Genomic DNA, 27,911 nt, shown 5'->3' with positions numbered 1-27,911 from the left:
TTGTGGTTCTCACAGCACTGAAAAGTTACATTAAATTAAAATCAACAGCAGTGTGTTTTTCTAGAAAGTGTGACTGTTACTGTGGATAATCCACAGAAAATACTGTAAAAAGATGTCAGATTAGTTTAGTAGGAAGTCTTTCCACTCAGAGTTGTTGAGAATGTGTCCTGTGGATTGTCCAGAGTAAGTGGGGACATTGTTTTTAGAAAGACGTGATACTGTTGAAGTCTTTTAAATGTCACTTTTTAATGCTCCTCCATTGTATTGGGATGGTGGCAGAAAACTCAGAGACAGATATCTCAAAAACTGTGAAGATAAAACCAAAAATAGAGAATAATCCTCCAAATACCTGTAAACCACTCTGTGAATCATATTTTATAACATTGTGTCATAATTTTATACAATTTGAATCTAAACGTGTTCTGAGTCTGTAGCGTTGATTAATAATTGATAACTGGTATTGATAGACTCTGTTGTCCCATAATGCAATGCATAATGGAAATAAAGGAACTACTGACAGCTGGTAAAGTGTGACACCATTGTTGTCAGTAGTGCAGCAGCTTTGATTACAACTTTAAAAACATAAAACTAAAGTCATACATTTGTAGAAGAAAACTTTATACCCAATATTTGTGAACTTATCAAATTTGAAATTGTCAATATTAATCTCAAGTTGTACTTTGGTTTCAAACGTTGGAGATAAAGATATTTAGCCACATGATCTTTGTACATACAGTATATTATCACCATCACTTATCATTATACACATAACTATACTGTATGTCAACCTGTAAAAATGAAGAAAAAAACACTGACAAAGCAAAACTTGTTTGTATCTTGTTTAATTCATTGTGTCAGAAGTTGAACATGATCAACAGAGCAGAAGATGCCACATTATTCCCATAGTTGGCTTGTTTAGACAATATTTAAACATGAGCTAAAAGGTCAGTTACAACAACATAAAGACTCTTATTCACTGACTTTTATCAAACACACCTCAAATGTTTTACATGTTCCTATTAGAAATAAACATCTGTTTCACATGACCTTTGTTCTTCATCATCATCACCATCAACAGCATCATCATCATCATCATCATCAACAACAACAACAGCATCAGCATCATTATATTTGGCTCATGTCATGTACATAGTTGTGTTACAAAGTGACTGAGGGAGAAAATGTTCTACTCATTAAAAAGTAAAATGCAAAAATCAAAAAATATGTTTTTAAAAGATAACTTGACTTGTTCAACACATAATATCTCAGAAAAGTTAAACATCAACAACACATGAAAGGACGTCTCAGTATTTGTACATGAATCACAAAGTAATTTGCATCAACATGCAAACATTTGAACTGATGACAATTTATTTACTTTAATCTCCAAGAAAACATTAATAACTATTTTCACTGTAGCATGTTATGTTTTGAAAGAAATGTTAAAGAATAAAACTATAAAAAATATTAAAAGTAGTAAAACGTGTTACAAAACAGCATCTCATCACATGACTTTTGAATTACATACTGCAGGCCTACATCATCATCATCATCATCATCATCATCATCACATTTTTATTTAAAAGAATAAAATAAAGAAGAAAAAATATGGTAAATATTTAAAAGTCTTTGTTACATGTTCAGCTTCAGAAAGGCACCAAAAGTCAGTTGTTATTGATTGACTGGTAGTAACCGTTAGAAAGCCAACTGCAAACACTGAATGAACCATGCTGACATCTTCATCACTGTCTTCAGTGATCATTATCTTGCACACTGGTTACTATTGACATAACCATATATCAATATGAGCAAAGAAAAGAATAACAGTAATAATAACAATAATAAAAACTTGAAAAAATGAAAAACAAAACATTTGTAATGATCACAAGCCAAAAAATAAAGATAAAAACACAAAACATCATTTCTTTTTTTTTTTTTTACAGGATCTTTGTTGTACATCATTCTCTGTCAACGTCATTATCATGAACACCAGTCATTAATCATGAGAGAAGAAAACAAAATGTCTGTAATCCTCAAAAATTAAAAACACAAAATAAAAAAGTAAAAGAAATGTTATAGAAAAAGAGACAGTCTAATAACTATTTCCAGCTTTTCAACTTCTCAGCAACTTGTTCAACTCATCATTTGTCATTCATCATGTTCACCAGACCAAAGGATGCCACAGTATTCACTGTCAGCAGCTGCTTTAGTCTGAATTTGAGTTTGAACCACAAAGTAAAAAAAAATAATTTGACTGATTGAATTTGATCGATCTGATCTGCTGAATGCTGTAAGGTGATTAGTCCTCATGTCTTTTCGCTCCTCTCCAAAGAGTTCATTTGGTTTCAAAAAAAACTTGCATGTTTTAAATTTGGTTTCGTTTAAAGATATTTGTACGTTGTTCACTTTATGTTGAAGGCATCTTTTAACCCCTTCAGTGCTTGTTCCTTTGCAATTCTCCTCCAGGCCTCTGGAACATCAGCTTGCTTGGCCTTATATTCTTGAGCAAATCTGTCATTGTATTTTACCAGTACAAACTTCCAGTAGTCAGATGCCTCTATGCTGGGATCTGGAGGAATCAACCAGTCTGGATAATACTTGGTGTAGTCTTTGTAAGGATGAGGCTCCCAGTTAGTGTCTAAGCTTTTGAATGTAGTTTCACTTTGCACATCAGTTGTACACAGTGTTGCATCCAGCTTATCACTGTCCTCATAACTGTATCCACCAAGACCTTGTGGTCGATGAACAGCTGCATGATGCTGCTTGTGATCTTTGCCTCCAGCCTCACAGGGAACTTTACAAAATGGACATTGTTTTCCACAACCAAACACTCGCTTGAAAAGCTCCTCCTGTGGTTTGATCGGAAGTTTGTTCAGAGTCTCAGTGATGTTTTCAGACTTTGAGAATTCCTCCTGAAGCTGTTCTTTCAAGTCTTCTATTGACATTTTGAGGCTGTTGATAAATGGATGACATGTGCTTTTGATTTGAAACAGGGTGGTTTTTTCATCCTCCTCTGAAATTGAGATGTCTTTAATCAAATACTTCCGCATTTTGCTGATGAGCTTTGTGATGCTTTCTTTGTTATCTGGCAGTTGAACACCATCTGGTCCTTTTGTGGCCTGCTCTAAGGCTGCTGTGGCCTGCTCTAAGGCTGCTGTGATCTTGTCAACTATCACCTTCAGATTCTCTTGTTTCAGTTTGCACAAAGTTTTGTTCTTTGACATTTGTTCCTGGATGTGCTGAAATATCCAATCCTTAACATATATTTCATACTTACAAATGTACTTGACAAAACTGTCAAAGTCATCCTTTCGCAGCAACTCTTCCTGAATGTTGTACTGGAAAAAGAAGCGGGAACTGAACTTTGCTGAATGACAACATGTCAAAATTTCATCCACAATGTTTATTCCCAGAGATCTGTTGATGTACTCTTCCACAGCAGGTTTGATACAAAACTGGACAAAACCCTTTGCTTTGCGCTGACAATTATCTCTCTTTTTGTATAAACCAAGAAAATCTGTCAAGTACTGAGTCTTGTACTTCTGCAGCTGAATTCGAGGATCATTATCTGACAAGAATTTTTGGTGCATTTTGAGGAATTCCCTTGAGGCAATGCCACAAATGTGGAGTTTCAGGTCAATCTCAAACTGTGTATTGGTTTTGTGACGCTTGTAACTTTGTTTAAGGTATTCATCCATTTTTTCAAGAAGCTCCCTTGTTAAAGAGTCATTGTAATCTGTGTTTTCCTTTGTTTTATCAAGCACAAACCATGTGCAAGACACAATGACACTGTCAGTAAACGTCTGCAGTTCTCCTAGTCCCTGAAACAGATGTTTAAACTTCTCCATATAGGAGTCAGTATGTTCACGTCTGGCTTTAAATGGATCCTTCCCAATCTCCTTTAGGTCTTTAATGTTTTGGAATTTCTCATCAACATTCTGGTTTGAGAAATTTCCTCTCAACTGTTTCAGGACACTTGCTGCAATATCTCGCTCTTTCAGGCCAGACACATTTTTAGTGGCTTCAGTCCACATCTTTTCAAACTTCTGTGTCAGCTGTTCATCAGACAGTTTATCAGAGTTTTTACAGTCACTCAGGAGCTTCATGACCTCTTCTTCAACCCCACCTCTGTATTTTTTCTGAATGTCTTGAACTTTTTCTGAACTTATTTTCAGCTCAAGTGCACAATCCAATTTATTGTTCACTGAATGTTCGATTTCCTTTGCAAGACTACTGACGCTGTTGAAAAAGTCAGTTTTATATTTTTCTATCAGATTTACATTCTGGTCTTTCTTTTTGTAGTAGTTTGTAAGTTTCTGCTTCATTTCTCTTTCTTCAGATTTTATTTTTTCTGACATCTCTGATTTTTTTGAATCAACCAAAATGCTCCAAGTTTGAATATCAGCTTCATTGTCAGAATTTAAGATTTCCATCTCTGCTTCTTTTTGCCAGGAAAGGATTTTTTTTCTGAACTGCCATTCCCATTGATTGGACTCTTTCCAAAGGTTGTTGTAGGCCTGAGCCACAAGAGTGTTTCTGAAACTAAAGATGAAGTTCTCATATTTCACTGATCTCCAGAGACTTCTGATCCATTCTAGAAACTCTGGGATCTGTGAGACGTCATTGCTTCGGTCTGTTTTCACTGCTGCCAAAAGATTTTTCTTGAAATCTGCTACAGCTTCACTGTAACCTGTGTTCACTGGTGCCATCGGAGGGGTTCCATGCCAGAGTCCTGGGATGTTAGAGTTGTTTTTGTCCATGTCATAGTCCAGCACATCTGTGAATGCTGTAATAGAAGGCTTCTTTTCCATTTCAGCTGCAATTTGTGTCATTTCATTGAGCTGCTCCAAGAGCTTCTTTCTATCTGTTATGGTCTTTGCATGAGCTGAAACTCCAGAAACATTTTGATGCACAAAATGACAAACTGGCTTTTTACCAATATGTCTCATTCTCAAGAAGGCGTGAGCTGCAATTTGCAGGATGTCTTTCATTTCTGTTGAGTTCTCCATGGCGAGGTTGATAATGGTGACATCACTTAAACCAATCACAAAGGTTGCCAGCTGGTTGTCATGCTTATAACTTTCATCTAGTTCTGCCAAATCAGGAGATTTTAGACCTTCTGTGTCAATGAGAACTATAAATTCATAATTCAACTCATGTTTCATGTCCTCTCCAACTTTGAGGAAAAGCATATAAGCTCCTCTTGTGCATCTGCCGCTGCTGACAGGAAACTGCACACCAAACATGGTGTTGAGGAGTGTTGACTTCCCTGTACTTTGAACACCCAGCACACTCAGTACTAACAGTCTGCTCTTCCCTCCAACCTTCTTGTGAAGCTCCGTCAGCACATCTGTCACCCATCTCTCTGGGATGTTGGAAGCATCTCCATCCAAGAGCTCTAAAGGATATCCATCCAACAGCATTTCAGCAGCCAAACCAGGGAGACGAGATATTTCATCAGCAGTGTTTCTTGAGCCAGAAATTGAGAACTCATAGATGAGTCCCATCTCTCTCATGTAATGCTCTACTCCTAAAGAGCTCTCTATCAAAGCTTGATCTAACTTTGCAATGAGTTTTTTATCTTCCTTCTCACATTGCTCTTTGAATTTGTTGCGCAGCTCAGACAGTTCCCTCCGTGAATGTGTGTTAAACTTGAGTTTCATCCACTTCAGGAAAAAATCTCTTTCTTCTTTGTCACTTGTGGATAAAGTTTTAATAAAACTCTTCATTCCTTTGGACAGTTTTTGTTTGCTTTGGTCCTCCATAATTTTTTGTTTTTCTTCCTGTAGCTGGCATTTATACTCTTCAAGTCCTGAGTCACCAGATTTCAATCTACACTCCTTCTCTAACTGTGATATTTTTTTCCAGTTATCTCCCTGAAAAGGAAGTTGTTGTTTCTTGTAGTCTGGTATACTTTGCCCTTCAATGTCAACCATGATCTCCTCAACTGCTTTCTTTTGTTTTTCACTTGTGTTTTCATCCACAGATAGACCAAGTTCAACAGCTTTTCCAACCATATTGACAATGTTCAATGTGGGAGTTTCATCTGGCAGTGAGGTCTTGATGGCTGCACAAAGTTTCTTTGAAAACTCTGCAACATTTACCTTTGAGTCTTTAATTTTCACACTGCTGTTTGGTAGCTCTAACTCTTTCAGTGTTGTCCGGACAGACATCATGTCCTCTCTAGAGTTGTCCTTGCGATTAACAACCAAGAAGAGTTTGGATTTCACATCTTGAAGAGAAGTCAGAATCTTGTGCTCATTTTCTTCAACTTTGTCCAGGAACACAAAGGTCGCAGTTGACACTTGAAAAAGAAAATTGAATTGTTTGAGTGACTCACAAATGTCTCCTCTCAAATTGGCAAAGGCAACTGGTTCTGGAAATATGTCAAGATCTTTTTTGCCACAGGGGAGGTACCAGCAAACCTCAACCAAACCATTGGCAATTTTTCTTTTAAGTGTTCCTCCTTCCATATCTCTGTGTATGAAGATGTTGTGATTCTGTTGGCCATGACTGAGAACATGATTCAAAACCTGTGACTTGGACAAACTACAGTTTTTCAGCCTCACAAAGGTAAAGAATGGTATATTTGCTTGGACAATGTTGTCTTCAACAAACCCTCTTGATTCAGACAAATCATGTGGACACCACTCTTTGACGATGTCTCTCAGAGCCCACAGCATCAGGGAACACTGACTGTTATTGCCATGAGGCAACAGCAGTGGGACAGAAAACTGGCACATTGACATCTTGAGGGCCATTTCCTGTTGCAAGAAGCTGTCAGCACAAAGAAAAAGTGCGACTATGAGGTCGAGAGGGTTAACCTTGTTGTCTGCAGAGTCATCTGCAGTGACCAGGTCAAAGTCAAACAGATCATTGTTTTCCTCCTTCTTGTTGTCATCATCATTGTTTGATAATTGTGTACAGTTTCTGCATCCTGCATTGATTTGAAAGAGTTTCCTGAGAAAGCACCATGGTATTTTCTCCAGTGATTCAACAGTTTCATCATTAAGGCTGTTTTTGTTGATTTCAAGAAGAGACTGAAAAGTGAGCTTGTTGGGATAAAATTTCTTCAGTCCAAGTTTGGAGAGAAAGTTGAAAAAGACTATGAGAGAGAAAAAAATATCAGTTTTAAAAACAAGAAAAATTAACAGAAAAATTAATAACCCTCTATGACTTAGCCTGTTATATAACATTAATTTTATTTGTATGCCATTTATAAATGTGTTTACAGGGTCATAATGGCATCTATGGAGGACCTGATTTGATTCAGTTCTGCCTTGTGATTAATTTGTGGAAAACAGGCCCAAGATTGTGTTTTTTGTGAAATATCTTGTTTACTGAATCATTGATGTCTTTAATTAACGTGTGTTATGAAATGTAGTTGTGTTTCTGGTTTGTAACTGTGTTTTGTTCAATGTTGCTCTTCGGAGTTTATTCTTATTACAGAAAATCAGTTGCATTGGCCTGTGTCAATTTAATGTGAAATTATTGTTCTTTAGAAAACCTCTTTCTTTCTTTTTCTTTCTTTTTTTTCTTTCTTTCTGTATTCTCTACCATGTTTTCAAAATACACTTACACAACACGTAGTTCCAACCAAGCAATCTGATTGGTCAACTAGACATTTAGAACGTGCTCAAATCAGCATAACAGCAACACCTAGCCATGCTCAAATGAAAAAAGCCTCATCACTAAAAATATTACTCCCCCATTCATTAGAACTACGGACCGTGACGTCACGCTAACAACAGTCACTTCTGGGTAGACGACTGGTGGTTGATTTGAATTGCTGAGATATGTGAACTTGGCAAACTTGTTTTTTTCTGTTGTCATTTTCAGCCGAAACTGTAACGTTTAAAGATATATAGTTAAACACGATGGTCTGACATATGTAACAGTGTTGCTTTGCTAGTGTCTTTGGTTTGTTTTGTTTTGTGAGGGGATCTGCGGTGAAAACCCGGAGCAGACTTTTGAGTTGTTTTTCTTTTATGTTTGTGAAACCGGATTGAACTGAACTGATTAGGACTTGTGGGGAAAACAAAACGGACCCTTTACTGAGAGGATTGAACTCTGAGACTGTGGGACGAGTTACACACACACACACCGATGTCGCTTTGCTTGCTTGATTTAATCATCTATTGAACACTGAACTGAGTTGTACTGGTTTTTGATGATGTGTTTTTCATTGCTACTTGCTATTTATTATTTATTTATTTATATTTAATATATTTATTGTTTTCTGTGGTTTGACTGAGCTATTTCCAACTATTTTCTATGAGGTAACAAACCCGTTACAACACACACACACAGTCATGTCGATGAGGCCCTCTGACACGGCTAAGTCATCCAAAAAACTGAGGAATTCAATACTAACAGATAAATTTAGAGCAGAGCAATATCCAAACTGTAAGACTCGCTTTACCAATGTTATTTTGTGATTATTATTTGTTATGTGAAGGATTACTTCAGGCCATAGCGCTCACATATCTGTTTCACTTCTTCATGCAAACTCTCAGTGTGCTGTGTATTGAAGCACTTACTTGGATTTAAAATATAGTGCAATGTTGTGTTGCATCATTACAAATTCACTGATATATATTCATTTCAGTCAATGTATGATTCAATTTTGAATAATTTCTTACTGAATGAATTGAAATTTTATTCAAACACCACATGATTGGACACTTTTTGGTGACAAAATGTGCTTAAATCATAAAACACAGAATTTGTGAAAAAATCAAACAGAATCTGGAAAACATTAAAACGGAGCTCATAAGGCCCTACATGACCTCTACTGAGAACACCTTTTTTTTTCCATTCAGTGGAAAACAACTTATTTAGACTTCCAGACATTACTTAGTGTAATGATAGTGTTTCAATTTGAGTCTGATTTTGTATTTAATTATTTTGAATATGAGGATGCATTGTGCATGTATGTAATTTATTCATGTATTAATTTATTTATTTGACTCTCTTTAAGGTCAAGTCTATATAAAATATTTAATTAAAAATAAACTTGTATATCTAAAAACTGATTATTACAAACAAAAAGTACCATTTTTTGACCATCAAGAAACTGTAAAATCACTACAGGCTGCTATGAAACATTTCCTTTTGTTGAGACATTTTGTCTCAAGTGGGTGTTTGTTTGAATTTATCTCAGTATTAACATCTATATCAACACCATCTTCACCTCCACCTGCTTCACTCTGAACTGATGCTGCTCCGTCTTTCTCTCTCTCTCCACTTGTTGCAGTGACTTGTGTTTATTTTTTGCAAATTTGATTTGTCTCATTACTTCATTTCCTTTTTGTTTCCTTTGAACATTTTTGTTTCATACTAATGTATCAATAATTACATTACACTGAAGATTATGGTATCATAATTCTACGATAATTACATTAATATTTTGAGTTTATCTCAAACATTGGAGTTGAACTGTGGCCAAAGTAAATATTTTATAACCGAGTTCATGTTATCATTTCTTTTCTGGTGATTTCACATAAATCCCATTGTTGAACTGCATCTATGAGTTCTCCTTCCTGGTTCAGACCTTCATAAATGTCTCTTGGTTAAAACTAAATCTACTTCAATAAATGTAGGTAATGTGAGTGGAGTGTACCTGTAGGCTCTCGTCCATATGTGTCCATCGTAGTCGAGGTCAGTGTTTTCTCTTCATTCCCCTGCTCTTCAGAATCTAGACACACAATTATATATCATCTTTTTGTTTGACAGAACCAGTCCATCTTAAAAAATATATAAAATGCAATCCATTAGTGCGTCAAAATACTGCACATATTTCAAATCATCACTACCTAGATACAGTTATGATCAACTTCAAATTATATTGCGAAAAAATGCTTTGTGTCACATTTCAATACAAAACAGTCAAATGGTTCCAGCATACTGAGGTTCACTGACACCTGACATCAGACTGCAGGAGACTCTGGGACTGTCTCATGCATCTGTTGTATTTATACTTGATGTAGAAATCAAAAGTATTTGATACAACTGAACAACAGGTTTCTATTTACCTTTATCTCAGGTTCTGAGGAGGAGTGCAGTGAAGAGATATCTCAAAACACATTAAGTGTGATAAGTTATGTAACAAGTTATGTTGAGAATGTGGGGGATAGTCAACTCCAGCATATCTGTAAATTTATTCTTAAGCAGGTGTAAACAGCCATGATTAATCATCAGTCTGTTTAATCACTGCTTCACTTCTTCATAGTTATCAGGACTTTTTTTCATTGTACTGTCAGCTACATTCATTAGAAGTGATTTTCAACTTGCTGTTGATAAACACCTTTACTACCCTGCTGAAAGGAGATGATAATGTTATCATGAGTCAAGAAGCCCTTGAGTCGAATCTCATTTTGTCAGTTGTCACTGAACTTTTTCTAGTTACAGGACAACAGCATGGTAGACTATCAAGTCTTGCAAACTCTCTCTTGTTTCAAAATTACCTAACTACAAAACTAATGTAATGGAAACAGAGATAGATCATAGGTTTTTACATCACAGATGATGATCAAAAGGCTGTAAAATACGAGTCTTAAAGGTAAAACATAACGTTTGGTATGTAGGCTGTAATGGGAGGTGAGTGTAGGGCAGCTGCTCTGCAGGTGAACTGGTCTGTTCTGTAATCTGATGTGAGTACAGCTCTACTCAACAGTGTAGTGAGTAATGCAAAGGGTCTCTACCACAAAGTGAACCTAGTGAGCTAGCCTGCTGCTAACATTGGAGCTAATATTGGAGTTGAACTGTGGCCAAAGTAAATATTTTATAACCGAGTTCATGTTATCATTTCTTTTCTGGTGATTTCACATAAATCCCATTGTTGAACTGCATCTATGAGTTCTCCTTCCTGGTTCAGACCTTCATAAATGTCTCTTGGTTAAAACTAAATCTACTTCAATAAATGTAGGTAATGTGAGTGGAGTGTACCTGTAGGCTCTCGTCCATCTGTGTCCATCGTAGTCGAGGTCAGTGTTTTCTCTTCATTCCCCTGCTCTTCAGAATCTAGACACACAATTATATATCATCTTTTTGTTTGACAGAACCAGTCCATCTTAAAAAATATATAAAATGCAATCCATTAGTGCGTCAAAATACTGCACATATTTCAAATCATCACTACCTAGATACAGTTATGATCAACTTCAAATTATATTGCGAAAAATGCTTTGTGTCACATTTCAATACAAAACAGTCAAATGGTTCCAGCATACTGAGGTTCACTGACACCTGACATCAGACTGCAGGAGACTCTGGGACTGTCTCATGCATCTGTTGTATTTATACTTGATGTAGAAATCAAAAGTATTTGATACAACTGAACAACAGGTTTCTATTTACCTTTATCTCGGGTTCTGAGGAGGAGTGCAGTGAAGAGATATCTCAAAACACATTAACTGTGATAAGTTATGTAACAAGTTATGTTGAGAATGTGGGGGATAGTCAACTCCAGCATATCTGTAAATTTATTCTTAAGCAGGTGTAAACAGCCATGATTAATCATCAGTCTGTTTAATCACTGCTTCACTTCTTCATAGTTATCAGGACTTTTTTTCATTGTACTGTCAGCTACATTCATTAGAAGTGATTTTCAACTTGCTGTTGATAAACACCTTTACTACCCTGCTGAAAGGAGATGATAATGTTATCATGAGTCAAGAAGCCCTTGAGTCGAATCTCATTTTGTCAGTTGTCACTGAACTTTTTCTAGTTACAGGACAACAGCATGGTAGACTATCAAGTCTTGCAAACTCTCTCTTGTTTCAAAATTACCTAACTACAAAACTAATGTAATGGAAACAGAGATAGATCATAGGTTTTTACATCACAGATGATGATCAAAAGGCTGTAAAATACGAGTCTTAAAGGTAAAACATAACGTTTGGTATGTAGGCTGTAATGGGAGGTGAGTGTAGGGCAGCTGCTCTGCAGGTGAACTGGTCTGTTCTGTAATCTGATGTGAGTACAGCTCTACTCAACAGTGTAGTGAGTAATGCAAAGGGTCTCTACCACAAAGTGAACCTAGTGAGCTAGCCTGCTGCTAACATTGGAGCTAATATTGGAGTTGAACTGTGGCCAAAGTAAATATTTTATAACCGAGTTCATGTTATCATTTCTTTTCTGGTGATTTCACATAAATCCCATTGTTGAACTGCATCTATGAGTTCTCCTTCCTGGTTCAGACCTTCATAAATGTCTCTTGGTTAAAACTAAATCTACTTCAATAAATGTAGGTAATGTGAGTGGAGTGTACCTGTAGGCTCTCGTCCATCTGTGTCCATCGTAGTCGAGGTCAGTGTTTTCTCTTCATTCCCCTGCTCTTCAGAATCTAGACACACAATTATATATCATCTTTTTGTTTGACAGAACCAGTCCATCTTAAAAAATATATAAAATGCAATCCATTAGTGCGTCAAAATACTGCACATATTTCAAATCATCACTACCTAGATACAGTTATGATCAACTTCAAATTATATTGCGAAAAATGCTTTGTGTCACATTTCAATACAAAACAGTCAAATGGTTCCAGCATACTGAGGTTCACTGACACCTGACATCAGACTGCAGGAGACTCTGGGACTGTCTCATGCATCTGTTGTATTTATACTTGATGTAGAAATCAAAAGTATTTGATACAACTGAACAACAGGTTTCTATTTACCTTTATCTCGGGTTCTGAGGAGGAGTGCAGTGAAGAGATATCTCAAAACACATTAAGTGTGATAAGTTATGTAACAAGTTATGTTGAGAATGTGGGGGATAGTCAACTCCAGCATATCTGTAAATTTATTCTTAAGCAGGTGTAAACAGCCATGATTAATCATCAGTCTGTTTAATCACTGCTTCACTTCTTCATAGTTATCAGGACTTTTTTTCATTGTACTGTCAGCTACATTCATTAGAAGTGATTTTCAACTTGCTGTTGATAAACACCTTTACTACCCTGCTGAAAGGAGAAAAACTGATTGTTACAAACAAAAAGTAAGCAATTAGGCTTTTATTAATGAACACAATCTGATTATTAGTTTTTTTGTTTATTAAACTTGAATTTGAAATTGACCATCAAGAAACTGTAAAATCACTACAGGCTGCTATGAAACATTTCCTTTTGTTGAGACATTTTGTCTCAAGTGGGTATTTGTTTGAATTTATCTCAGTATTAACATCTATATCAACACCATCTTCACCTCCACCTGCTTCACTCTGAACTGATGCTGCTCCGTCTTTCTCTCTCTCTCCACTTGTTGCAGTGACTTGTGTTTATTTTTTGCAAATTTGATTTGTCTCATTACTTCATTTCCTTTTTGTTTCCTTTGAACATTTTTGTTTCATACTAATGTATCAATAATTACATTACACTGAAGATTATGGTATCATAATTCTACGATAATTACATTAATATTTTGAGTTTATCTCAAACATTGGAGTTGAACTGTGGCCAAAGTAAATATTTTATAACCGAGTTCATGTTATCATTTCTTTTCTGGTGATTTCACATAAATCCCATTGTTGAACTGCATCTATGAGTTCTCCTTCCTGGTTCAGACCTTCATAAATGTCTCTTGGTTAAAACTAAATCTACTTCAATAAATGTAGGTAATGTGAGTGGAGTGTACCTGTAGGCTCTCGTCCATCTGTGTCCATCGTAGTCGAGGTCAGTGTTTTCTCTTCATTCCCCTGCTCTTCAGAATCTAGACACACAATTATATATCATCTTTTTGTTTGACAGAACCAGTCCATCTTAAAAAATATATAAAATGCAATCCATTAGTGCGTCAAAATACTGTACATATTTCAAATCATCACTAACTAGATACAGTTATGATCAACTTCAAATTATATTCAGAAAAAATGCTTTCTGTCACATTTCAATACAAAACAGTCAAATGGTTCCAGCATACTGAGGTTCACTGACACCTGACATCAGACTGCAGGAGACTCTGGGACGGTTTCATGCATCTGTTGTATTTATACTTGATGTAGAAATCAAAAGTATTTGATACAACTGAACAACAGGTTTCTATTTACCTTTATCTCGGGTTCTGAGGAGGAGTGCAGTGAAGAGATATCTCAAAACACATTAACTGTGATAAGTTATGTAACAAGTTATGTTGAGAATGTGGGGGATAGTCAACTCCAGCATATCTGTAAATTTATTCTTAAGCAGGTGTAAACAGCCATGATTAATCATCAGTCTGTTTAATCACTGCTTCACTTCTTCATAGTTATCAGGACTTTTTTTCATTGTACTGTCAGCTACATTCATTAGAAGTGATTTTCAACTTGCTGTTGATAAACACCTTTACTACCCTGCTGAAAGGAGATGATAATGTTATCATGAGTCAAGAAGCCCTTGAGTCGAATCTCATTTTGTCAGTTGTCACTGAACTTTTTCTAGTTACAGGACAACAGCATGGTAGACTATCAAGTCTTGCAAACTCTCTCTTGTTTCAAAATTACCTAACTACAAAACTAATGTAATGGAAACAGAGATAGATCATAGGTTTTTACATCACAGATGATGATCAAAAGGCTGTAAAATACGAGTCTTAAAGGTAAAACATAACGTTTGGTATGTAGGCTGTAATGGGAGGTGAGTGTAGGGCAGCTGCTCTGCAGGTGAACTGGTCTGTTCTGTAATCTGATGTGAGTACAGCTCTACTCAACAGTGTAGTGAGTAATGCAAAGGGTCTCTACCACAAAGTGAACCTAGTGAGCTAGCCTGCTGCTAACATTGGAGCTAATATTGGAGTTGAACTGTGGCCAAAGTAAATATTTTATAACCGAGTTCATGTTATCATTTCTTTTCTGGTGATTTCACATAAATCCCATTGTTGAACTGCATCTATGAGTTCTCCTTCCTGGTTCAGACCTTCATAAATGTCTCTTGGTTAAAACTAAATCTACTTCAATAAATGTAGGTAATGTGAGTGGAGTGTACCTGTAGGCTCTCGTCCATCTGTGTCCATCGTAGTCGAGGTCAGTGTTTTCTCTTCATTCCCCTGCTCTTCAGAATCTAGACACACAATTATATATCATCTTTTTGTTTGACAGAACCAGTCCATCTTAAAAAATATATAAAATGCAATCCATTAGTGCGTCAAAATACTGTACATATTTCAAATCATCACTAACTAGATACAGTTATGATCAACTTCAAATTATATTGCGAAAAAATGCTTTCTGTCACATTTCAATACAAAACAGTCAAATGGTTCCAGCATACTGAGGTTCACTGACACCTGACATCAGACTGCAGGAGACTCTGGGACGGTTTCATGCATCTGTTGTATTTATACTTGATGTAGAAATCAAAAGTATTTGATACAACTGAACAACAGGTTTCTATTTACCTTTATCTCGGGTTCTGAGGAGGAGTGCAGTGAAGAGATATCTCAAAACACATTAACTGTGATAAGTTATGTAACAAGTTATGTTGAGAATGTGGGGGATAGTCAACTCCAGCATATCTGTAAATTTATTCTTAAGCAGGTGTAAACAGCCATGATTAATCATCAGTCTGTTTAATCACTGCTTCACTTCTTCATAGTTATCAGGACTTTTTTTCATTGTACTGTCAGCTACATTCATTAGAAGTGATTTTCAACTTGCTGTTGATAAACACCTTTACTACCCTGCTGAAAGGAGATGATAATGTTATCATGAGTCAAGAAGCCCTTGAGTCGAATCTCATTTTGTCAGTTGTCACTGAACTTTTTCTAGTTACAGGACAACAGCATGGTAGACTATCAAGTCTTGCAAACTCTCTCTTGTTTCAAAATTACCTAACTACAAAACTAATGTAATGGAAACAGAGATAGATCATAGGTTTTTACATCACAGATGATGATCAAAAGGCTGTAAAATACGAGTCTTAAAGGTAAAACATAATGTTTGGTATGTAGGCTGTAATGGGAGGTGAGTGTAGGGCAGCTGCTCTGCAGGTGAACTGGACTGTTCTGTAATCTGATGTGAGTACAGCTCTACTCAACAGTGTAGTGAGTAATGCAAAGGGTCTCTACCACAAAGTGAACCTAGTGAGCTAGCCTGCTGCTAACATTGGAGCTAATATTGGAGTTGAACTGTGGCCAAAGTAAATATTTTATAACCGAGTTCATGTTATCATTTCTTTTCTGGTGATTTCACATAAATCCCATTGTTGAACTGCATCTATGAGTTCTCCTTCCTGGTTCAGACCTTCATAAATGTCTCTTGGTTAAAACTAAATCTACTTCAATAAATGTAGGTAATGTGAGTGGAGTGTACCTGTAGGCTCTCGTCCATCTGTGTCCATCGTAGTCGAGGTCAGTGTTTTCTCTTCATTCCCCTGCTCTTCAGAATCTAGACACACAATTATATATCATCTTTTTGTTTGACAGAACCAGTCCATCTTAAAAAATATATAAAATGCAATCCATTAGTGCGTCAAAATACTGTACATATTTCAAATCATCACTAACTAGATACAGTTATGATCAACTTCAAATTATATTGCGAAAAAATGCTTTCTGTCACATTTCAATACAAAACAGTCAAATGGTTCCAGCATACTGAGGTTCACTGACACCTGACATCAGACTGCAGGAGACTCTGGGACGGTTTCATGCATCTGTTGTATTTATACTTGATGTAGAAATCAAAAGTATTTGATACAACTGAACAACAGGTTTCTATTTACCTTTATCTCGGGTTCTGAGGAGGAGTGCAGTGAAGAGATATCTCAAAACACATTAAGTGTGATAAGTTATGTAACAAGTTATGTTGAGAATGTGGGGGATAGTCAACTCCAGCATATCTGTAAATTTATTCTTAAGCAGGTGTAAACAGCCATGATTAATCATCAGTCTGTTTAATCACTGCTTCACTTCTTCATAGTTATCAGGACTTTTTTTCATTGTACTGTCAGCTACATTCATTAGAAGTGATTTTCAACTTGCTGTTGATAAACACCTTTACTACCCTGCTGAAAGGAGAAAAACTGATTGTTACAAACAAAAAGTAAGCAATTAGGCTTTTATTAATGAACACAATCTGATTATTAGTTTTTTTGTTTATTAAACTTGAATTTGAAATTGACCATCAAGAAACTGTAAAATCACTACAGGCTGCTATGAAACATTTCCTTTTGTTGAGACATTTTGTCTCAAGTGGGTATTTGTTTGAATTTATCTCAGTATTAACATCTATATCAACACCATCTTCACCTCCACCTGCTTCACTCTGAACTGATGCTGCTCCGTCTTTCTCTCTCTCTCCACTTGTTGCAGTGACTTGTGTTTATTTTTTGCAAATTTGATTTGTCTCATTACTTCATTTCCTTTTTGTTTCCTTTGAACATTTTTGTTTCATACTAATGTATCAATAATTACATTACACTGAAGATTATGGTATCATAATTCTACGATAATTACATTAATATTTTGAGTTTATCTCAAACATTGGAGTTGAACTGTGGCCAAAGTAAATATTTTATAACCGAGTTCATGTTATCATTTCTTTTCTGGTGATTTCACATAAATCCCATTGTTGAACTGCATCTATGAGTTCTCCTTCCTGGTTCAGACCTTCATAAATGTCTCTTGGTTAAAACTAAATCTACTTCAATAAATGTAGGTAATGTGAGTGGAGTGTACCTGTAGGCTCTCGTCCATCTGTGTCCATCGTAGTCGAGGTCAGTGTTTTCTCTTCATTCCCCTGCTCTTCAGAATCTAGACACACAATTATATATCATCTTTTTGTTTGACAGAACCAGTCCATCTTAAAAAATATATAAAATGCAATCCATTAGTGCGTCAAAATACTGTACATATTTCAAATCATCACTAACTAGATACAGTTATGATCAACTTCAAATTATATTGCGAAAAAATGCTTTCTGTCACATTTCAATACAAAACAGTCAAATGGTTCCAGCATACTGAGGTTCACTGACACCTGACATCAGACTGCAGGAGACTCTGGGACGGTTTCATGCATCTGTTGTATTTATACTTGATGTAGAAATCAAAAGTATTTGATACAACTGAACAACAGGTTTCTATTTACCTTTATCTCGGGTTCTGAGGAGGAGTGCAGTGAAGAGATATCTCAAAACACATTAACTGTGATAAGTTATGTAACAAGTTATGTTGAGAATGTGGGGGATAGTCAACTCCAGCATATCTGTAAATTTATTCTTAAGCAGGTGTAAACAGCCATGATTAATCATCAGTCTGTTTAATCACTGCTTCACTTCTTCATAGTTATCAGGACTTTTTTTCATTGTACTGTCAGCTACATTCATTAGAAGTGATTTTCAACTTGCTGTTGATAAACACCTTTACTACCCTGCTGAAAGGAGATGATAATGTTATCATGAGTCAAGAAGCCCTTGAGTCGAATCTCATTTTGTCAGTTGTCACTGAACTTTTTCTAGTTACAGGACAACAGCATGGTAGACTATCAAGTCTTGCAAACTCTCTCTTGTTTCAAAATTACCTAACTACAAAACTAATGTAATGGAAACAGAGATAGATCATAGGTTTTTACATCACAGATGATGATCAAAAGGCTGTAAAATACGAGTCTTAAAGGTAAAACATAATGTTTGGTATGTAGGCTGTAATGGGAGGTGAGTGTAGGGCAGCTGCTCTGCAGGTGAACTGGACTGTTCTGTAATCTGATGTGAGTACAGCTCTACTCAACAGTGTAGTGAGTAATGCAAAGGGTCTCTACCACAAAGTGAACCTAGTGAGCTAGCCTGCTGCTAACATTGGAGCTAATATTGGAGTTGAACTGTGGCCAAAGTAAATATTTTATAACCGAGTTCATGTTATCATTTCTTTTCTGGTGATTTCACATAAATCCCATTGTTGAACTGCATCTATGAGTTCTCCTTCCTGGTTCAGACCTTCATAAATGTCTCTTGGTTAAAACTAAATCTACTTCAATAAATGTAGGTAATGTGAGTGGAGTGTACCTGTAGGCTCTCGTCCATCTGTGTCCATCGTAGTCGAGGTCAGTGTTTTCTCTTCATTCCCCTGCTCTTCAGAATCTAGACACACAATTATATATCATCTTTTTGTTTGACAGAACCAGTCCATCTTAAAAAATATATAAAATGCAATCCATTAGTGCGTCAAAATACTGCACATATTTCAAATCATCACTACCTAGATACAGTTATGATCAACTTCAAATTATATTGCGAAAAAATGCTTTGTGTCACATTTCAATACAAAACAGTCAAATGGTTCCAGCATACTGAGGTTCACTGACACCTGACATCAGACTGCAGGAGACTCTGGGACGGTTTCATGCATCTGTTGTATTTATACTTGATGTAGAAATCAAAAGTATTTGATACAACTGAACAACAGGTTTCTATTTACCTTTATCTCGGGTTCTGAGGAGGAGTGCAGTGAAGAGATATCTCAAAACACATTAACTGTGATAAGTTATGTAACAAGTTATGTTGAGAATGTGGGGGATAGTCAACTCCAGCATATCTGTAAATTTATTCTTAAGCAGGTGTAAACAGCCATGATTAATCATCAGTCTGTTTAATCACTGCTTCACTTCTTCATAGTTATCAGGACTTTTTTTCATTGTACTGTCAGCTACATTCATTAGAAGTGATTTTCAACTTGCTGTTGATAAACACCTTTACTACCCTGCTGAAAGGAGATGATAATGTTATCATGAGTCAAGAAGCCCTTGAGTCGAATCTCATTTTGTCAGTTGTCACTGAACTTTTTCTAGTTACAGGACAACAGCATGGTAGACTATCAAGTCTTGCAAACTCTCTCTTGTTTCAAAATTACCTAACTACAAAACTAATGTAATGGAAACAGAGATAGATCATAGGTTTTTACATCACAGATGATGATCAAAAGGCTGTAAAATACGAGTCTTAAAGGTAAAACATAACGTTTGGTATGTAGGCTGTAATGGGAGGTGAGTGTAGGGCAGCTGCTCTGCAGGTGAACTGGTCTGTTCTGTAATCTGATGTGAGTACAGCTCTACTCAACAGTGTAGTGAGTAATGCAAAGGGTCTCTACCACAAAGTGAACCTAGTGAGCTAGCCTGCTGCTAACATTGGAGCTAATATTGGAGTTGAACTGTGGCCAAAGTAAATATTTTATAACCGAGTTCATGTTATCATTTCTTTTCTGGTGATTTCACATAAATCCCATTGTTGAACTGCATCTATGAGTTCTCCTTCCTGGTTCAGACCTTCATAAATGTCTCTTGGTTAAAACTAAATCTACTTCAATAAATGTAGGTAATGTGAGTGGAGTGTACCTGTAGGCTCTCGTCCATCTGTGTCCATCGTAGTCGAGGTCAGTGTTTTCTCTTCATTCCCCTGCTCTTCAGAATCTAGACACACAATTATATATCATCTTTTTGTTTGACAGAACCAGTCCATCTTAAAAAATATATAAAATGCAATCCATTAGTGCGTCAAAATACTGCACATATTTCAAATCATCACTACCTAGATACAGTTATGATCAACTTCAAATTATATTGCGAAAAATGCTTTGTGTCACATTTCAATACAAAACAGTCAAATGGTTCCAGCATACTGAGGTTCACTGACACCTGACATCAGACTGCAGGAGACTCTGGGACTGTCTCATGCATCTGTTGTATTTATACTTGATGTAGAAATCAAAAGTATTTGATACAACTGAACAACAGGTTTCTATTTACCTTTATCTCGGGTTCTGAGGAGGAGTGCAGTGAAGAGATATCTCAAAACACATTAAGTGTGATAAGTTATGTAACAAGTTATGTTGAGAATGTGGGGGATAGTCAACTCCAGCATATCTGTAAATTTATTCTTAAGCAGGTGTAAACAGCCATGATTAATCATCAGTCTGTTTAATCACTGCTTCACTTCTTCATAGTTATCAGGACTTTTTTTCATTGTACTGTCAGCTACATTCATTAGAAGTGATTTTCAACTTGCTGTTGATAAACACCTTTACTACCCTGCTGAAAGGAGAAAAACTGATTGTTACAAACAAAAAGTAAGCAATTAGGCTTTTATTAATGAACACAATCTGATTATTAGTTTTTTTGTTTATTAAACTTGAATTTGAAATTGACCATCAAGAAACTGTAAAATCACTACAGGCTGCTATGAAACATTTCCTTTTGTTGAGACATTTTGTCTCAAGTGGGTATTTGTTTGAATTTATCTCAGTATTAACATCTATATCAACACCATCTTCACCTCCACCTGCTTCACTCTGAACTGATGCTGCTCCGTCTTTCTCTCTCTCTCCACTTGTTGCAGTGACTTGTGTTTATTTTTTGCAAATTTGATTTGTCTCATTACTTCATTTCCTTTTTGTTTCCTTTGAACATTTTTGTTTCATACTAATGTATCAATAATTACATTACACTGAAGATTATGGTATCATAATTCTACGATAATTACATTAATATTTTGAGTTTATCTCAAACATTGGAGTTGAACTGTGGCCAAAGTAAATATTTTATAACCGAGTTCATGTTATCATTTCTTTTCTGGTGATTTCACATAAATCCCATTGTTGAACTGCATCTATGAGTTCTCCTTCCTGGTTCAGACCTTCATAAATGTCTCTTGGTTAAAACTAAATCTACTTCAATAAATGTAGGTAATGTGAGTGGAGTGTACCTGTAGGCTCTCGTCCATCTGTGTCCATCGTAGTCGAGGTCAGTGTTTTCTCTTCATTCCCCTGCTCTTCAGAATCTAGACACACAATTATATATCATCTTTTTGTTTGACAGAACCAGTCCATCTTAAAAAATATATAAAATGCAATCCATTAGTGCGTCAAAATACTGTACATATTTCAAATCATCACTAACTAGATACAGTTATGATCAACTTCAAATTATATTGCGAAAAAATGCTTTCTGTCACATTTCAATACAAAACAGTCAAATGGTTCCAGCATACTGAGGTTCACTGACACCTGACATCAGACTGCAGGAGACTCTGGGACGGTTTCATGCATCTGTTGTATTTATACTTGATGTAGAAATCAAAAGTATTTGATACAACTGAACAACAGGTTTCTATTTACCTTTATCTCGGGTTCTGAGGAGGAGTGCAGTGAAGAGATATCTCAAAACACATTAACTGTGATAAGTTATGTAACAAGTTATGTTGAGAATGTGGGGGATAGTCAACTCCAGCATATCTGTAAATTTATTCTTAAGCAGGTGTAAACAGCCATGATTAATCATCAGTCTGTTTAATCACTGCTTCACTTCTTCATAGTTATCAGGACTTTTTTTCATTGTACTGTCAGCTACATTCATTAGAAGTGATTTTCAACTTGCTGTTGATAAACACCTTTACTACCCTGCTGAAAGGAGATGATAATGTTATCATGAGTCAAGAAGCCCTTGAGTCGAATCTCATTTTGTCAGTTGTCACTGAACTTTTTCTAGTTACAGGACAACAGCATGGTAGACTATCAAGTCTTGCAAACTCTCTCTTGTTTCAAAATTACCTAACTACAAAACTAATGTAATGGAAACAGAGATAGATCATAGGTTTTTACATCACAGATGATGATCAAAAGGCTGTAAAATACGAGTCTTAAAGGTAAAACATAATGTTTGGTATGTAGGCTGTAATGGGAGGTGAGTGTAGGGCAGCTGCTCTGCAGGTGAACTGGACTGTTCTGTAATCTGATGTGAGTACAGCTCTACTCAACAGTGTAGTGAGTAATGCAAAGGGTCTCTACCACAAAGTGAACCTAGTGAGCTAGCCTGCTGCTAACATTGGAGCTAATATTGGAGTTGAACTGTGGCCAAAGTAAATATTTTATAACCGAGTTCATGTTATCATTTCTTTTCTGGTGATTTTACATAAATCCCATTGTTGAACTGCATCTATGAGTTCTCCTTCCTGGTTCAGACCTTCATAAATGTCTCTTGGTTAAAACTAAATCTACTTCAATAAATGTAGGTAATGTGAGTGGAGTGTACCTGTAGGCTCTCGTCCATCTGTGTCCATCGTAGTCGAGGTCAGTGTTTTCTCTTCATTCCCCTGCTCTTCAGAATCTAGACACACAATTATATATCATCTTTTTGTTTGACAGAACCAGTCCATCTTAAAAAATATATAAAATGCAATCCATTAGTGCGTCAAAATACTGCACATATTTCAAATCATCACTACCTAGATACAGTTATGATCAACTTCAAATTATATTGCGAAAAAATGCTTTGTGTCACATTTCAATACAAAACAGTCAAATGGTTCCAGCATACTGAGGTTCACTGACACCTGACATCAGACTGCAGGAGACTCTGGGACGGTTTCATGCATCTGTTGTATTTATACTTGATGTAGAAATCAAAAGTATTTGATACAACTGAACAACAGGTTTCTATTTACCTTTATCTCGGGTTCTGAGGAGGAGTGCAGTGAAGAGATATCTCAAAACACATTAACTGTGATAAGTTATGTAACAAGTTATGTTGAGAATGTGGGGGATAGTCAACTCCAGCATATCTGTAAATTTATTCTTAAGCAGGTGTAAACAGCCATGATTAATCATCAGTCTGTTTAATCACTGCTTCACTTCTTCATAGTTATCAGGACTTTTTTTCATTGTACTGTCAGCTACATTCATTAGAAGTGATTTTCAACTTGCTGTTGATAAACACCTTTACTACCCTGCTGAAAGGAGAAAAACTGATTGTTACAAACAAAAAGTAAGCAATTAGGCTTTTATTAATGAACACAATCTGATTATTAGTTTTTTTGTTTATTAAACTTGAATTTGAAATTGACCATCAAGAAACTGTAAAATCACTACAGGCTGCTATGAAACATTTCCTTTTGTTGAGACATTTTGTCTCAAGTGGGTATTTGTTTGAATTTATCTCAGTATTAACATCTATATCAACACCATCTTCACCTCCACCTGCTTCACTCTGAACTGATGCTGCTCCGTCTTTCTCTCTCTCTCCACTTGTTGCAGTGACTTGTGTTTATTTTTTGCAAATTTGATTTGTCTCATTACTTCATTTCCTTTTTGTTTCCTTTGAACATTTTTGTTTCATACTAATGTATCAATAATTACATTACACTGAAGATTATGGTATCATAATTCTACGATAATTACATTAATATTTTGAGTTTATCTCAAACATTGGAGTTGAACTGTGGCCAAAGTAAATATTTTATAACCGAGTTCATGTTATCATTTCTTTTCTGGTGATTTCACATAAATCCCATTGTTGAACTGCATCTATGAGTTCTCCTTCCTGGTTCAGACCTTCATAAATGTCTCTTGGTTAAAACTAAATCTACTTCAATAAATGTAGGTAATGTGAGTGGAGTGTACCTGTAGGCTCTCGTCCATCTGTGTCCATCGTAGTCGAGGTCAGTGTTTTCTCTTCATTCCCCTGCTCTTCAGAATCTAGACACACAATTATATATCATCTTTTTGTTTGACAGAACCAGTCCATCTTAAAAAATATATAAAATGCAATCCATTAGTGCGTCAAAATACTGCACATATTTCAAATCATCACTAACTAGATACAGTTATGATCAACTTCAAATTATATTGCGAAAAAATGCTTTGTGTCACATTTCAATACAAAACAGTCAAATGGTTCCAGCATACTGAGGTTCACTGACACCTGACATCAGACTGCAGGAGACTCTGGGACGGTTTCATGCATCTGTTGTATTTATACTTGATGTAGAAATCAAAAGTATTTGATACAACTGAACAACAGGTTTCTATTTACCTTTATCTCGGGTTCTGAGGAGGAGTGCAGTGAAGAGATATCTCAAAACACATTAACTGTGATAAGTTATGTAACAAGTTATGTTGAGAATGTGGGGGATAGTCAACTCCAGCATATCTGTAAATTTATTCTTAAGCAGGTGTAAACAGCCATGATTAATCATCAGTCTGTTTAATCACTGCTTCACTTCTTTGTAGTTATCAGGACTTTTTTCACATATTTCAAATGATCACTAACTAGATACAGTTATGATCAACTTCAGATTATATTGTGAACAAATGCTTTCTGTCACATTACAAGTTCAATACAAAACAGTCAAATGGTTCCAGCATACTGAGGTTCACTGACACTTGACATCAGGCTGCAGGAGACTCTAGGACTGTCTCATGCATCTGTCATATTTATTCTTGATATAGAAATCAGAAGCATTTCATACACCTGAACAACAGGTTTCTGTTTATAAATTAATGGCAACTCTGCTGCCAGTTCTTTACCGTTTTTGTTGGAAAAATCTATAACAGTGTAGGCTGGCTGCTTACTAATCCACAACAGTTTGTTTTCTACGTCACACATTAAAATAAAATTCTGGGTGTTGGGTAGTTGCCAAGTTTCCCTGGAAGTAGATCCTTATGCAGTTAGCTACAATAGCTAATGCAGGGACATCATTTCTGTCATTATTTTCAGTCACACTGAGATAAACATTTGAAATATTGAATCATGAATCATAACATCTAATGATTAAAACTCTAACTTTTCAAATACTGTGCTGTGAGTCCGGCCTGTCAATCAAACATGCCATTAAAGGCGCAAGTTCCAACGAAACGAATGTGGCAGCAGTAAATAAGCCCATAATTAATTAATGACATTGCGACATCTAGTGGTGAAAGCTAGACGTCAACCTAAAGACCTTAAAATATAAAGGTTGGAGTTGCATTTAATTTATATGGAGGCTCTTTTTTGGACTCTTTTTTGTGGCATAGCAAAAAATGTGAAAAGCAGAGTTTTAACTGAGCTAAACATCCCTGTATTAAACCGTTTTCATGTCCTAACAGTCCTATGCAGGTTTTGACCCCAGTAGTTTCTTACAATATAGTGATATTAAATTGGGTCATATTGTCATGGACCACCGCCATGTGACATGCACACAATTTCAAACCAAGATGAAACAAAAGAGAAAAGGTCTCAACTACCAAATAATTATTTATTTTTCACATAGAGGTGTTTGCTTTTGCCCACATTATTCCTAGTCAGGGGGGAAATGTGCGTCCATCTGTACTCAGGGATGACCTAACCTTGAACTAAATAACCATGAAAAACTATTATCTTCACAGGGGGGCTGGGCTCTAAGAACACAGCAATAATAATAATGTTGATAATAAAACTACTTTGAGACTGCACAGCATACAGTGCATTTTCTGCTGAATGATAGATTGTTTAAAGCTGACCTTTACCACTTGCATCATTCTATTGACACTCACCCTTGCAGCCAGACTGTGGTGTTGGTGGAGTGTCCTCTACTTCTGCACTGTGTAGATCAACAAATGAATCTTCATCACTGACGTCCTTAACAAACAAGAATAAGAATATGCATGTTCAGGTGTGTTAAATGAACCCATCCACTAATGAACTATTTTGTAATTTTATTTAAATTTATCTTCTGAAGATGTACAAGGAGCAATTTACCTCCATTATGGGTACACTCAGTGATCCCACGCTTGGTCCAGATTATTCAAGCTGCTTCTCCCTGAAAGTAATAACAGACAAGTCTATAAGGTTTTATTACCAAAGTATTATAAATATCCCACAAAGTTTAAAATACAATGCTGCCTGCTTGACTATGGACCAAAACCAGAAAATCCTAGCACAAACCCGACCCAGAACCACTGCACACATGGACATATATGGACCATTTATACCACTGGCGGACTCGGGAAGGGGGCAGGGGGTCAACCACCCACTCCCCCCACCCCGACCCCCACCACCAACCCACCCCAGTGCCCCTGAGGACAAAAAAGTATCACAAAAGTGTCCTCTAAGATGATCCTACTGTAAAGCAAACCATATAAAATGCCCCCTAAGGTGCCCACGCAAAGGAGGAAACATACCAAAGGGTAAATCAGGATTAAGTGCCCTATAGAGTGTCTCTCTATATGTGACAATCTGGAATTAAGTGCCCTGTAAAGAACAGCCACAAGATGTAATGCAGTGTCCTATAAGTTGCCATTATAATAGGGGTGAGCTGGAGCTTCTGTACGGGTGCCCTTCTAGTTCCCATAAGTCTAACATACTCAAGTGCAGAACTGGGTGTTCTTTCAATGAAAAAAAGGTATTTAGTGCCCTGTAGGGTGCCACCAAGTGTGAGAAAACATGATGCCATGATGAGTGCCCTTTTAATGAACAATTAAAATGGTGAATGTGCCGTATAGGGTGTACTATATATGAGAAAAACATTGTGAAGTTCCTTTCCACTGAAGAACATGAGATACTGTGCTCTTTAAGACGCCCTTATGATCAAGCAAACTGGCCAGTAACTGGCTGACATCATTCCATTCAGTTGATTTTGGTACAGTACTACTCAGTAGTTTGCTCAGTCACACCCCCTTTAGATTGTTCCATTGCCTTTAAGTCAGTACAGTCTGAGCTGCCAGCAACAACTGCATCAGTCCAGTGATTATTCTCCAATCTGAAGGTGATCAAGACCCAGTTTAGAAACAGATGTGGAGAAAGAAGGTTCTCAGATCTTCTGTTGTTCATTGAGAGGAACATCACAACTGACCATAACGAGGTCATTAACATTAACAAACTCATGGCCAAAAGAATTCTCCTTTGATTTCACCAATCTAGCAGCTGAAAACAGCTAATTCTCAAAATGTTAATAGTTCCATGTTTTTATTACAGATGTGTCTGAGAAATAAACATTTAAAACTTTACCCATTCAGAGATGTTTGCAAAATTAATGTTTAAAAAATCCTTTTTAATACAGAGGTGTTGTTTTCCTTAGATCCTGAATCACCCTATAAAATGTTCATTTTAATTGGAGATGTAGCTTTTTTACCAACATGCATCATCGCTCTCTGCTGAAGGGGCCCATTGGGTGTCCTTTATATTTTTTCGCCCCTGCACCTCAGACAGCCTGA

At 36.3% G+C, this 27,911-nt stretch overlaps 3 protein-coding genes across 3 annotated transcripts in view; all 3 read right to left on the bottom strand.

The window, feature by feature from the left end:
• Positions 1-27,911, bottom strand: part of LOC137186373 (interferon-induced very large GTPase 1-like) — a 61,705-nt gene that overhangs the window by 31,034 nt on the left and 2,760 nt on the right. The gene's annotated exons all lie outside the window — the stretch shown is intronic.
• LOC137186514 (up-regulator of cell proliferation-like) lies at positions 2,381-7,211 on the bottom strand. The gene has a single exon (XM_067595544.1). The coding sequence runs from the start codon at positions 7,194-7,196 to the stop codon at positions 2,403-2,405; it is 4,794 nt and encodes a 1,597-aa protein (XP_067451645.1). The 5' UTR covers positions 7,197-7,211; the 3' UTR covers positions 2,381-2,402.
• Positions 8,738-26,463, bottom strand: LOC137188853 (mucin-22-like). The gene is made up of 15 exons (XM_067598435.1): positions 26,458-26,463; positions 26,253-26,337; positions 24,363-24,437; positions 22,996-23,070; positions 21,671-21,745; positions 20,305-20,379; positions 18,980-19,054; positions 17,655-17,729; positions 16,288-16,362; positions 14,963-15,037; positions 13,638-13,712; positions 12,272-12,346; positions 10,948-11,022; positions 9,623-9,697; positions 8,738-8,748 (listed from the first exon to the last, which is right to left on the bottom strand). Exons 1-15 carry the CDS (start codon positions 26,461-26,463, stop codon positions 8,738-8,740), a joined length of 1,002 nt encoding a protein of 333 aa, XP_067454536.1.

This window comes from Thunnus thynnus, chromosome 1 (assembly GCF_963924715.1).
Source record: "Thunnus thynnus chromosome 1, fThuThy2.1, whole genome shotgun sequence".
Lineage (NCBI taxonomy): Eukaryota > Metazoa > Chordata > Actinopteri > Scombriformes > Scombridae > Thunnus > Thunnus thynnus.
Note: the sequence above shows the minus strand (reverse complement) of the source record. Positions and strands in the feature narration are given on the sequence as shown.

What these genes read in the sequence shown, in the direction of transcription:
- LOC137186514 (XM_067595544.1), bottom strand. Translation starts at nt 7,196, where the DNA reads ATGTTATATAACAGGCTAAGTCATAGAGGGTTATTAATTTTTCTGTTA.
- LOC137188853 (XM_067598435.1), bottom strand. An exon ending in AGATGGACGAGAGCCTACAG is followed by an intron (nt 23,071 to 24,362) that starts GTACACTCCACT and finishes TTGTGTGTCTAG; the next exon opens with ATTCTGAAGAGCAGGGGAAT. An exon ending in AGATGGACGAGAGCCTACAG is followed by an intron (nt 13,713 to 14,962) that starts GTACACTCCACT and finishes TTGTGTGTCTAG; the next exon opens with ATTCTGAAGAGCAGGGGAAT.